Source organism: Mustela lutreola, chromosome 12 (genome assembly GCF_030435805.1).
Source record: "Mustela lutreola isolate mMusLut2 chromosome 12, mMusLut2.pri, whole genome shotgun sequence".
NCBI lineage: Eukaryota > Metazoa > Chordata > Mammalia > Carnivora > Mustelidae > Mustela > Mustela lutreola.
In genome coordinates, this window is record NC_081301.1 from 94,223,002 (window position 1) to 94,236,563 (window position 13,562).

Below are 13,562 nucleotides of genomic sequence, written 5' to 3' on the forward strand. Positions count from 1 at the left end.
TTTCTAAAACTAATTTCTGCAATCTTAGAAATGTAAAGCTATAAGTAACTCCTCATTGTAGGACAGAGCCCATAAACAAATACACTGACGTTGCTGAGAACCAAGCATCCCACTACCACGTGTGCCATGAGGAAGTGTGAGGAAGAACTCTGTAATGCCATGTTTCAGTGGGAACACATCACCTTCTGATAGATCTCCTAACTCTGTCCACACACAGGGCCTAGAGGCAAAGACACCCCACAATCAATACAAACATGCTTTCATCCGGTTTTCCAAATATTTCCGACCAGAAGGGAACCAAGTACTTTTGAAAAATGGCTGATTCCAGGTCCGGGGCAGGGAAGCACTAGCGGGCCTGGAGTATCTTGTTCTGTGTGAAAGCAAGGAAGTGCTTCCTGGGAACATAGCGAAAGGCATCAGGGCTGGCTTGAAGGGGCTCCCACCTGCTAAATCTGGGACAATGTCAGCATCGAAAAGATCAGTGATGGTAATGAATTTTGGCACAGGGACTTTTTTAAAAGAATACCTGAGGTAGGTAGTGATTCTCCAAAAAAAAAAAAAAAAGGAGAAAAAGAAGTTCTTTTTTCCAGAATACCAACTAATAAACAGAAGGAATACTGGAATGAGAAAACCACCGTTATGCAGTTAATAATGTAGTAACTGATTCACACACGCGTCATTGATGGAGAACAATATATCTGCATAAGATTACGTATGAATTTTGAAAGGGAAAGTGTCCACAGTGCAGAGATCCTGGGGACACCACCTTCGCCAGATGATCAAAAACAGCACCACAAACACCATGACAAATAAGCATTCAGTGCTTCCAGTATATATAATCCACAAATAATCTACGCAGTACCTCTGTCACAAACATTTAACCCAAACCGAATCAGGAGGAAATGATCAGATGAACCCAGTTGTGAGACAAGACAACTAACCTGAACTCCAAAATATCAACATATTTTGTCAAGAAACACAACGAAACGACAGGAGTAGAGGGCCACTCCAGAAAAAAAGGGGACTAAAGAGACATGACAACCAAACATCCGGCAGGGTTCTTTAGTTCTTTTTTCTTTTTTTAAAGTAGGCTCCATGCGCAATGTGGTGCCCAACATGGTGCTCAAAGCCACAACCCTGAGATCAAGCCCTGAGCCAAGGTCAAGAATTGGGCACTTAACCCACTGAGCCACCCCAGTGCCCTGTAATGCAGGGTTCTTGACTGGATCCTGAATCAAAAGAAAAGAATAGCTACAGAGGTCATGTGGGCTATAAATGGGGGGAAACAGTATGATCAGTAAAATAAATTATAAAATAATAATATCAGGGTGCCAGAGTGGCTCAGTGCGTCAAAGCCTCTGCCTTTGGCTCAGGTCATAATCCCAGAGGCCTGGGATGGAGCTCCGTACTGGTCTCTCTGCTCAGCAGGGAGCCTGCTTCCCACCCCCCTCTCTGCCTGCCTCTCTGTCTACTTGTGATCTCTGTCTGTCAAATAAATAAATAAAATCTTTTTTTTAAGAAAAAATATATAAAGTAATAATGTAAAAAAGTATTTGATTATGAATTTAAATATGTATTATATTTTAAGATATAACTCTATATAAGCAATACGATTGTATCACAGGTAAATTCCTTGGTTATGATTCATGTATCCCAGTTGTACAACATGAAAGACACCTGCTTAGCAATTTAGGGGTGAAGGGTCAGAATGTCTGCAACTTACCTACACGTGGTTTGACTTCCTTGAGAGAGAAAAAGGTAGCAAATGCTAAAAAGTGAGATAAAATATAATAGAACATAACACAAAATAAGATAAAATCTAGCTTTTTTATAAAGATAAATTCAGGAACAAAGAATGAGTTTTATTTATAAGTAAGTTATGTACGACAGACTAAGCATGGCCAGTTGGGTGGGGCTCCTGGGAAAGCCAATTAAAGAGGGTTGATCTGGAGGGAGCTGTCGCTTTCATCCTTCTGCCTTTTGTCCCTCCTCCTTCAGTCTTCTCGGAAGACAGACACCAGGAGCAGGAGCTGTGGGAAGCTCCATGCTCGTGCACCTGACATCCCTGAGCTTCTAGCCACTGGCAGCATCACCCACCCTGGGCTGCTCTTTGCGTAAGAAAAATGAACTCCTGTGACGTTCTCAGTTCATGGCATTCTTAGCATCTCAGTAATTTTTTCATGGTGCCCCTAGGCCAAAAAGAAACAACTAACACTACCCTTTATTAAGTACTTCGGTGCCAACAAGTTAATAGTATTTATGTATCAACAACCTATTAGCTGGTTGAAAAAAATAATATACATAAATTAAGAATAAAAGTATTTTAATTTCATTCTTAAATAACCAGTCTTCCCGGTGGGATATGCATTCTAACTGTGCCCTCTACTACTTCAGTTCTTGGAATCAGATTGAATACCGTCCCCTCAGCTCCAACTCCATGCTGATTTTCACTTAGAACTTGCTTATCTCTATTATTGTGATAAAATACACATAACATAAAATTTAGTATCTTATCCAATTTTTTTTATCTTAGTTTGTTTATCTATTGAAGTAATTCCTATACCCCATGTGGGGCTTGACCTCAGGACCCTGAGATCAAGAATCACACACTCTGTCAAGTGAACCAGCCAGGCACCCCCAATCTTAACTATTTTTAAGTGTATATTAAGTACATTCACACTGCTAGGCAGCCATCACCACCATGCATCTCCAGAACTCTTTCATCTTCCCAAACTGAAACTCTGTCCCCACTCAACTCTGACTTACCATGCTCCTCTTCCTCCCATTCACAGAAAACACCGTGCTACTTTTTGTCTTTATGATTTCACTGTTCTAGGAACCTTGTATAAGAGGAATCATACAATATCTGTCCCTTTGTGCCAGGCATAATTGACGCAGCATAATGTCTTCCAGGTTCATCCATATTGTAGCATATGTCAGAATTTCCTTCCTTTTCAAGGCTGCATACTATTCCACTATAGGTATAAGACATACATATTCTTTATCCACTCATCTGCCTACACTTGGGTTGTTTCCAACTTTTGGCCTACAGGGAACTAGCTTTTTTATCACAGCTACTGAAAGCGAATATGACATCACTAAAAAGATATAGTACAATTTCATGTTGAAACTGTGAACCTCCTCAAGCTAATAGTTTGCCCAAAGTATGCCACAAATACTTCTGTGGCCTTCAAAATTAAAATTAGCCCATGGTGGTTCCCCCTGAGTTTTCTGTGGTACTCCAGTGTCCCTGGCACACTATTTGACAACCATGCTCCACAATGTGAAAGTCACTGTTTTTTTTAGCTTTTAGTTGAGTAGAACTCAATCCTTAATTAACACAAACACTACAATTGAATTTATATTTCTCATGAGGCTCCCACTGGAGATTGTCCAGTTCTCCAGCCTTTAAGTCAGATATCTGACTGTGGGGCAGTCCTTAAATGATGTATTTCCCGTACACAGTTCCTCTGGATTCCTGAGAGATGGTATAATGACCCTCAAGGCTTAGAGAATGTATTTTCTTCACCACCGTGTAAACTGTGCTTGGCCCCAAAGCAATGGTACCCCACCACACTGTGATGGTTGGTTTTATACATCAACTTGAGTGGCTCATGAGGTGCCCAGATATTTGACTCAATACCTTTCCGGGTTTAATGTGAGGGTGTTCAGATGAGATTTACATTCAATCAGGAGACTGAGTAAACCAGATTACTCTTCCTAATGGGGATAGGCCTCACCCCAACAGCTGAAGGCCTGAAGGGAACAAAAGGCTGACCTTCGAGCAAGCAAGAAAGAATCCCTCCCTAAATTACTGCTTACAAACTGGGATATCAGCTTTTTTCCTGCCTCTGGACTCAAACTGAAGCATCCTCTCCTCCTGGGTCTCAAAGCCGCTGTCCTTCATAAGGGAACTACAGACCACTGTCTCTCCTCCGTCCAGGCCTTCGGACTCAGACTAGACCTACACCATCAGCAAGCCAGGGTCTTCAGCTTGCTAACTCGTCTCCTGTGTCTTGGGAACTGTCAGCCTCTGTAATCTATTCAGACACAGGTTATGGACAAGGGATGGGTCACATTCACACACAGATACATTTCCTATGGTTCTGTTTCTCCAGAGAGCCCTAACTAATGACACCCACAATCGCAGGTCATTTGGTACCTATCCCGGGCTCAGGGCACTGTCAGTAATTCATGACAAAAGCCTCAGAGAGAGGTCACCCTCAAGTTTATCATATCATTGCATCACATGATCCCCAAGGTCAAACCCTTGCACAGCTTACCAATGTACCAATGTGCTCAAGATAGGTCCAAACTCCTCGTCACCTCCTCCATAACCTTTATCTGGCCTCTATTTATTCTCCCCCAGTCTTGTCTCTAACCATAGTCTCTATACCCCCAGTGTGGAATCAGGCAGAAATTAATGAAACACACCATGATCTCTCCCCTTCAGGTTGTGAGGGTGATTTTCTGTCTATCCAGAACAAGTTCGAAACAGCCTCCTCTCTCCCCTCCAACACACACAGACATACAATTTGCATGATTGCAAGGCTAGCTCCTTATCCTTCAGGTGTCTGCCCAGATGTCTCCTCCTGATCCATTTATCAAGCATGGGCTGGGAACCCTCCAAATGCTGCCCTACTGCTGTCAGTGTATCCCAATCAGAGCTTTAACTGTGCTTTATTTTAACTGCCCGTTTATTTGTCTGAATTCTCCTAACTCCTTGAGGGCCAGGACTATGTTTTATTAGCTACTGTATCCCCCAGAACAGGGGCTCACCTTTAATACATCCTCAATAATTATCTGTTGAGTAAATGATTAGATGAAGTTCAAACAGTCCTAGATTACCATTCTCAACCAGTTACTGGCTTAGCTTAGGAACTGTCAACCAAGACCTGAAAGGGGCACATTCAGCCACTGCTGGCACCATCCAGAGCGGTAGCCAAGCTCCAAGGCTAGAGGGGATAATAATATGGTTATCCTCAACCCCTAATCCATGCTCAAGCATACCCCAACCCTGCAGATCCAGAACAGGCACTGTAAGCTTGGAAGCTGAGCAAGGAGCCAGGAAGTTGAAAAAAGAAGAACCAGGGACAGCACTAATTTTTACAAGAGTTTCAAGATGTATTAACCCTGACAGTTCACTATCCCTGAATTACTGGAAATAATTTTTTTTAGCTATGAATATAATCATAAACACTTGTGGTCCCCATCAAAGTAATATCCCCAACCTCCTTACCGATGGCAATGCTGAAGTTATTTATTCTTTCTAGACTTTAGCTCCTTTATCAGTCAATCAACACTAGCAAACAACTCGGGGTTGCTGTGAGGGATAACTGAGATTTTACATCGGAAGCACTCAATACAGTAGCTGACGCATGCCCAGTTATGACATAATAATAAGAAGTTATTATATTATCAGCATTAATCGTGCCAGCCAGGATTCAACGCAAGTATATGTAATGAAAGCAAGCTACATACAGTTTATTAGACAAGCAAGAGCTGCAAGACTTTACTGGGCCTCCGCCCCTGAAAATCCAAACACACGAGCTTGACACCACGGTTTGCCTTACCAGGGACGCAGCAACCTGACAATGACGCAGCCGTCTTGGATGTGTCCCCAAGGAAAGTTTTTCCTCTATGTACACTAAATATCAGTACGTGTAGGAAATAAAGCAATCTAAAACCAAACCTAAACCAAGATAAATAAATAAGAAAAGAAAAAAGCTACATGTATAGTTTCTTATACTTTAAGGTTGTATAGTTTAGGGTTTTTTCTTAATCTGCCCATTTACACCATGCAGAGGAATACAAAGACACTAAAACAACTTTAAGGATACAAATAATTATTCACCTGAACTGGGTGGGTGAGTTATGAGTTAACTGGGTGAATGGCTATTCAAGCTGCTAATAATCTTATTTAGTAGTGTACACGCTTAATATAAACATTTAAAACCAGGTGCTAAAAATACCTAAGGGCATATAGAATTGTTCTATTTTACATAACAAAGCTATTATTTCACATGAGGTACATACTCTCCCTTTTTCTAGCCCAAACATACATTGCATGTGCAATATCACCCAGTAAGTCAACATCAGTTTCTACAGAGTGTGCCGTTCAAATAATTTGCTGTTCTCCAACAACTATTCCATGATTTAAAATTTACATTATTCAAACACTACTGAATTAAAAGCACGCGCTCTCTCTCTCTCTGCGTTTCAAATTAACCAAGTGTCTAGTTCTCTGCAAACCCCAAAATACATCCTTTCATTATTCTCTTCTAGCTTCCTTCCCTCTTGCCACCAGCTGTAGTACAACATTTAAGGGTTCTGCTCTTCGAATAATTTCTTATCATTTCTATGTACTAAGTCCTCACTTCATTAGCTGTTAGGCTTTCTCCCTTTTTATCCTTTTCTTTCCAAACCTTTCTTCTGGCACCAACATGCATGCTGACAGCTCTGGCCACCCCTGTGTACCGTGGCCCAGGGAATCCATCCCCTCCGTGCGCCTCGAGGGTGGAGACTCGCTACAGCAGCTCTTCCCCGCCTCTACCACCACGCACCCTCACTCCCTGTTTCTGAGCTCCCTGTCTCGCCTTTTACCCTTCTTCACAGTTCCACGAGGCATCCCGTTTATCACTGTGGCCTCCTCCCCTTCCCATGCACCTACACCTCCACCCTTCCTCAGCAGGGAAGCTGAGATCCTCGTGACACCACCAGCTTTGTCCCTGATACTCAATCCTGTAGTTTTCCATAAGATTTGCTGGCAGAAAGACATCTGGAAAGGAGAAAAAAAAATCGTTTCCACTATTAAAAGATCCCAGAAAGACAATCCTACCTTTCCCAGGATTTGGAGGAAAAGGACTTCCAAACTCCTGCTGCTTTGGCTTTAAAGTGTGTGGCCCTGACATGCCTCCAGCCTGGGTGACCTGGAATCGTGGCTTCCCATTGGTGAGCACTTGTCTCCTGGGGCTCAAGGCAGGCAGATGGAGGGGGCTCTCGGCCATGTTGCTCTGAGGAGCCATCCCTCCTCCTGAGGGCATCTTGAGATGGAGGCTGTTAGCAAGGCTTCCGAGGGCAGGGCTCGCTGTGCTGCCACAGGACGAGGGACCAGGAGTCCCAGAGTGGGCTCGGATGGGAGGAATGTGTTGGCCACTGACCATCCCGGGCCCCTGTGGGGTTCCTGATGTCCGGTGGAGACTCATGCTGCATGACCTTCCATTCATTCTGAAAAAACCTGTGGCCAGGATGATCAAATATCCAATGGCACTAATGACTCCTTTCAGGCAAAGTCCAATAAGTTATCCATGGTGTGGGATATTAGCCTGTTTAAAAAAATAAATGCAGGCATTTTTAAAAGTAAAAATGAAAATAGGTCACAGTGAGTTTTCAACCTGTGTAGCATGCATAGGAAGAAAAGAAGCACTCTTAGCAAAACGGCCTTTTACGTAAAGCGGGGTCATCAAACACATGGGTCACTGGCAGGCCCTCTCCCCTTCTGCATTCATGGTAGATGTGGACTATGGATCACTGTGTTGTTTTGTTTGCCACTGAGCCCTTCTCAGTACAGTGCTCTTGGCAACCACGACCAATCAACTGGTGCCAGTTTGCAAAATGAAACTTACTTTGCTCTGTAGAGGATCTGTCCATACTAGTTCACTTTTGCTACAGTGAGTCCTGGGAAACCCAAAGCATTACCTCTGTGATCTCTGAGACCAATGCTCCAAAATTTTCAGTAAATAAGCAAAAGGCTGGTAAGGCCTCTACATGAGATTATGAGGATATTAAACCATGTCTGATTTTTACCATAAGAGCAAAGTTTTCAGTCCCTAGGCTTACAAAAGATAAAAACAGGAGTCTGGTACTCTCGCAAAGACATCATAGACCCACATATCCAAACACTCACAGCAGCATCAGAGTCTTGGTTCCCTAACGATTCTGAGTTATTGGGGGTGGAAACAGAATCAACACGACAATACTCTCACCTTCTACCAAGATCCCAGAGAAGGAAAAGTCTGTGCAAAACACTTTATGGAAAGCATCCTGCAAGAAGAGCCCTTCTAAAGGTCAGTGTGTTCACCATACAGCACACACAGTAAGTCAACCATGGTTCCACAAACGCAGCTCATCTGCCATCCTAGCACCCCGCTCCTCAAGTGGCGAAGAGAGAACCAACAGCACTGATACGACCACAGGACATGATGTCAGTACTCCCTGGTTACAAATCTTCAGGAAAGGTCTTCCCTCCCTTAACCAACAGCTCCCCAAAACATACACAGACTCAAGGTGACTAAGCATCACTATTCCAAATGATTGACAAACAAAGTCACACTTTGTATTCTTTTGCACAGATATGATCGTCATGAAAAGAAGCCAAAGCTCAACAAATACAGGAGAGATGACGGAGTGCAAAGCAGCAAGTGGTCAGATATTCTCAGCTGGATGATTCCTACTCTGTGTGATCTATTCTGTGTCTTAGACAATTATTTCCAGCCAGCTCCCAAGCAAATGGCTCTATTTGACATTAGGGACAGAACAGCACAGAGGGAAAACTCTGAGGGTTTCTTTTTTTTCTTCTTCTTTATCCTTTTAGAAAATCAAAACTCAAGCACTCACTCTTCCCTCTGCAAAGTTTACTCTGTGCGCCCGAATGTCTAGAAACTTCAAAAATTACTAACAATGTAACACTTGGAATGTTTTCCTCATCTTTGCCAATTCTCTACTTTATTAAGAATTCTCCCGGTCTGTCACATTTCATACTGCCATGCCATCCAGTCCTAAGAAATGCTCTGAGGTCCGGATCCTGCCCCTCTCTCCACGACCATCACCAAGAATGGACAAGGAAACCCAGCTCAGCCAAACCTGATAAGGTTTGTTTTATGCTTAAAGCTTTTTCATGTTTTAAGCTTTTTTTTTTTTTTTAAGATTTTATTTATTTATTTGAGAGAGAGAGCACGAGAGGAGGAGGGTCAGGAGAAGGCAACTCTCCACTGAGCAAAGAGCCGGATGCGGGACCCGGTCCTGGGATTCTAGGATCATGACCTGAGCCAAAGGCAGTTGCCTAACCAACTGAGCCACCCAGGTGCCCTATGTTTTAAGCTTAAGTTGTTTCATGGAACATTAAGAAGTGAACCCTAGTATCAAAAATCCCAATGCCTTCGCTGCTATGTCCATTTAAGAACTCCAGTGTAAAAAAGAAAAAGAAAGAAAAAGGAACTCCAGTGTATTATCAGTGGGTCTGCTGAGTTGTGGGTTGACTCTGAACAACAATCATTACATGTCTCTGTGCTTTGCCAGAGGAGGTTTCCCATCTATTCTCCACACATTCATAAAACTGTGTTTTCCGAGTACTCTGAACCTTACAGAAGAGACCACTTATTCAGCATCAACCAAAATAAATAATTAAGTATATGTGCTGTATTGGCAATTTGATGAAAATGAGGAATCATCCAACATGACTGGCACTATGAGTCACCCTGAGTCCGTGAGACAAGTGTCTGTAGTTTTGTAGAGTATGCCCACTTACAGGTTTTTAAAAACAAAAAAAGTCCTCTTTGTCAGCAAGATCACATGCAAGCAAAAATCTGGATAAAAAGACGCAAGTAGGTTCTTAGCATTAGGTTAGATCATTAAGAGGGTGAGTCTGCAAGAAAAATAATTAACATGCAGAGAAGTTAATTGAGTATCAGACACTCATACCAGCCTGTCAAACTGGACTTTCATTTTATTTTATTTATAAACTACACTCCTGTTTTAAATAGCTTTAGGTTGAACATAACAACAAAAATAACAAAAATGCATTTAAATTTTATCACTAAAAAGGTGAAACCAGAAAGTAAAGTGATTCATGCCAGAAAGAACACCGGTAAGGCAATGACGTACAAGCCAAGAACACCAGCCTCAAGACAAAAATGAAATAAACTCTATGTGAAAATATGCCTGATAACCCAGTTTTCACATTAGTTATGCCAACAGATATTTCAAGCATTAGAAACTAGAATTTAAAAATCAATTTTATCTGTCAGTATTATAGTACTTTTATACTTTTTAGCAAGGCCCTGTGATCATTTATAAGCCTAAATCCACGTGTAACAGAAAAGGAATAAACTGCTAACTTTTAAGGAAGACTCATCCTTACTGAGTCAGAGTGCCAGGACACCTGAGTTCTACTTCTAGCCAATCATTTATAACTTCCCTGGGCTTACAGATTTCATCCACAAAATGAGGAAGTTGATAACAAGCACTACTACGTTCTCTTGAAATTCTGATCCCCCAGATAATCAAGATAAGGAAGATCATCAAAAATACCCACTTACGATGATCAAAAATAAATCTGTAGATTTTATATCTATGGCACTTAAATCAAGAGGACAGAGCAGACATGGAAGCAAAAATAGTAATCTTCATCCACTCCGCCAAAGTAGGAGCTGATAGGAGGTTCTCACCTCAGCAGTGTGTTGTAAGACAACACTGACCTTAATAAATGGACCTCGGGATAAAATTTGCCTACCCTTTGCCAAAAAACAAAATCACAACTAATCAATATCAAAACCTAACTGGTAGGATTCCACTAGCAGATCATTTCTCTATTTAAAAACCTACTCAAGAGGCGCCTAGGTAGTGTAATCGGTTGAGCGCCCAACCCTTGATTTTGGCTCAGGTCATGATCTCAGGGTCATGAGATCGAGCCCCACTTCTGGCTCCACACTCCATGGGGAGTCTGCTTGAGATTCTCTCTCTCCCTCTGGCCCTCCCTCCTCTGCCTGCACACTATCTTTCTTTAAAAAAAAAAAAAATTGTTCTAGTTCTCCAGAATTACTTTCTCCTCCACCCTCCACCCACTGCCTACCCAAAGCTGTCAACAGGAACAAAAAAAAGAAAGAAAGAAAGAAGAAAAAAAAAAAAGAAAGAAAAAAGAAAATGCAAGGAACATTCGAAAGTACAAATTTAGGGTACTTTGGATCCGACATAGTGATACATTTATAGTTTCAACGCTCTGTCTGTTCAAACAATGAAAATGCTCATTCTGTTAAATGAGTCAGCATAAGTTAATAAATCTTTCCTGTTGACCACTTTCAAACTCCTAAAACATGCTCCTGTAAATCAGGTCAGAAAGGAAATTACTTAACTCTTAAGGAAACTAAGGCACAAAACCATGTAATAATTTCACTGTTTTGAAAAAGCTACGACTTTTATCAAAATACAAAATCATGACTCTACCTTCTACCCAAGGCTCCAGGCGCTAAGTCTCAGATTTAAAAAAGATCCAACAAGTGAAAAGCAATGTTAACTCAGCCATTCAAGAAAATTCCAAAAACACAAGTTCCATAATGCCTATTTACAGCCCAAAGCCCTTTCTTAGTAAATATCATTAATAAACTCATCTAGAGTCATAATTCATCTGATGAGCCAGTTAATTATTAATTTTCATACATCATTTCATTTCCTTAGGCTACATTTAGCCTTTGTTACATTTTCCATTCCTTATGCCACAAGCGTTTCTTACCCTGCATAGAAAATCTGATAATGAGACACAAAATACTGGTCAGCAAACAAAAATGCTCCTGAACAGCTTCTTCTATATACATCTAAGCCATCTAAAATCAGATTTTTATTGATTCTTTTCATTTTTTTCCCTTCGGGTTAATGATTCTATAATTTCATTAACCGCCTTTTCAACATCACTGCCTTCATCATTAATAGGCCCAGGCTATTCCCCTGCGCTTCTCTCGGTTACAGCTTTTGTAGCCAGAAGAATATAGAAATGAAAAGCCTATTGACAGATAATATAAGTTATTCTCATGCACGGCTGCAGTGTGAAGCACATTTTGCAATTCAATCAAGGACAGATAGAGCTGAATGTTCTTAGATCCCAGGAGTTCATTTTAATCAGCAGAATGTACCTTGTCCTAACACAGGTGACTGACTCCTCAGAAAAGATTGTATAAACAAAAACCAATCGTGTAAGTCATTTTATTGGCAACAATATAAACACGGCTATATTAGATGAAACCAATAAATCAAAATTATTCGTCTGCAATTTTAACAAGAGGAAAGTGCAAACATGCGCCTGTGAAGCAGGACGGTATTATAGAGGAAATGCACTGGACGTGTACAGTGCCGTGTCTCTAAGTTGAAAGGGAGTGTGCTATGTTATGATAAAGTAATCCACAACAAAGTGGAACTGATCATTTCTGTGGCTTCATAACTTTATTTGGTGAGACTGACAGATTCACAGACGTTACAACAGAAGTTACAGGGAAACAGGGCTGGGTGGGATACTTCCACAGTAGTGGGACATTGAGCACAAACTCCAAAGGCTACACCTGGTAGTTACCACGTATGGATTAAACAGTCATGTAGGTACTACCCAGGTCTGATGCCAGAAATGCTAAGAATGTTAACATACTTATTCTGAACACTAAGATGTACACACATTATTCAAGCAATATAATCACCAATAAAGTACAATCTTACAAATCAAAGAGGTTTAGGGCTGGGTTATATCAATTACAAAAATGTAGACAAATCACTATTCCCTCCAGGGATTCAAGGCCATTCTTTCAAAGACCACTCAGAAAAGATAATATAATGCACATTATGGATCCCATCAAATAGAGTTTCTGATGGACTTAGCTGTGGATTTCAACCACAGCTTTCTAGAGATATACACATTTTAATTTTTATATTTTATAAAATTTTCTCAATGAAAATAATCTTCCCTCAGTAGGGAGTAAGACATCTGGCAGTGCCCTTTTAAATTGAAGTTAATGGCTCTGAGATGCTGAACGCTGCAGGCAGTAAATATGGACAAAGGAAAGAAAGGCAAGAGTTAAGGGGAAAAGGGACAGAAGTCGGAGAAAAAGAAGATCGAGTCCAATTCAGGAATCTAGTCTCTAAGTCAGCCAATCCTAACTGAAAAATCAGAGCAGAATCGACAACCTGCCACGCAAAGGCCGTGATTACAGACTGCTAAAAGAAATTCCGTGTCTTCAGGAAAATACTACCAGAGGGCAATATTAAAAATTCAGTAACCTCTCTTAGAATCTGTTCGCCATACGTTAATCCATCTATACAACTCTCAGACCACCCCCTAGCTTACCGAATGTCACTAATTTTAGTAGTAATTACCTACAAATGTTTCTTTTACTTTGCCTCAATCATTAACTCATCAATGAGTACAGAAAGTTCTAGGAATCTGTGACCCTATCACAAAGGGCAGGGAGAGGGGAATAATTAGGACTGTAAGAAATCACACAAAATGAGAATGTACTTGGAACCAAAAAGATTTTTAAGACAAACATAGATATGTTCAGAAAGGTAACCATGCATGGCCCTAAGTTCCTAGATCTATGTTTAACAAAGGGCTCTTTTTAAAGCAGTGTTTCTCACACTGGTTGCAATCTGTTGGTAGGCACTGAAATCAATTATTCAATGGAAAACATGTTTTTTAATGAAATAGAACTGACTAGAACAAAATAGAAGCTTCCAGAGTACATCAACTGTATTAATGGTTAAGTACTATTTTGTTTCAGTTACTTGTGAGTGTACATGTCTGTATA

General features: G+C 41.0%; 1 protein-coding gene across 3 annotated transcripts in view; it reads right to left on the reverse strand.

Moving 5' to 3' along the window:
* The window catches only part of GLIS3 (GLIS family zinc finger 3), a 438,806-nt gene that overhangs the window by 417,975 nt on the left and 7,269 nt on the right, over nucleotides 1-13,562 (reverse strand). For 2 of the 3 annotated variants that reach the window (XM_059142789.1, XM_059142790.1), the window contains exon 2: nucleotides 6,839-7,325. The exons of the other annotated variant lie outside the window; for it this stretch is intronic. In XM_059142789.1, the coding sequence (XP_058998772.1) occupies nucleotides 6,839-7,226 (388 nt within the window). In that variant the 5' untranslated portion in view covers nucleotides 7,227-7,325. The remainder of the gene's footprint in view (nucleotides 1-6,838; nucleotides 7,326-13,562) is intronic. 3 annotated transcript variants of the gene reach the window in all.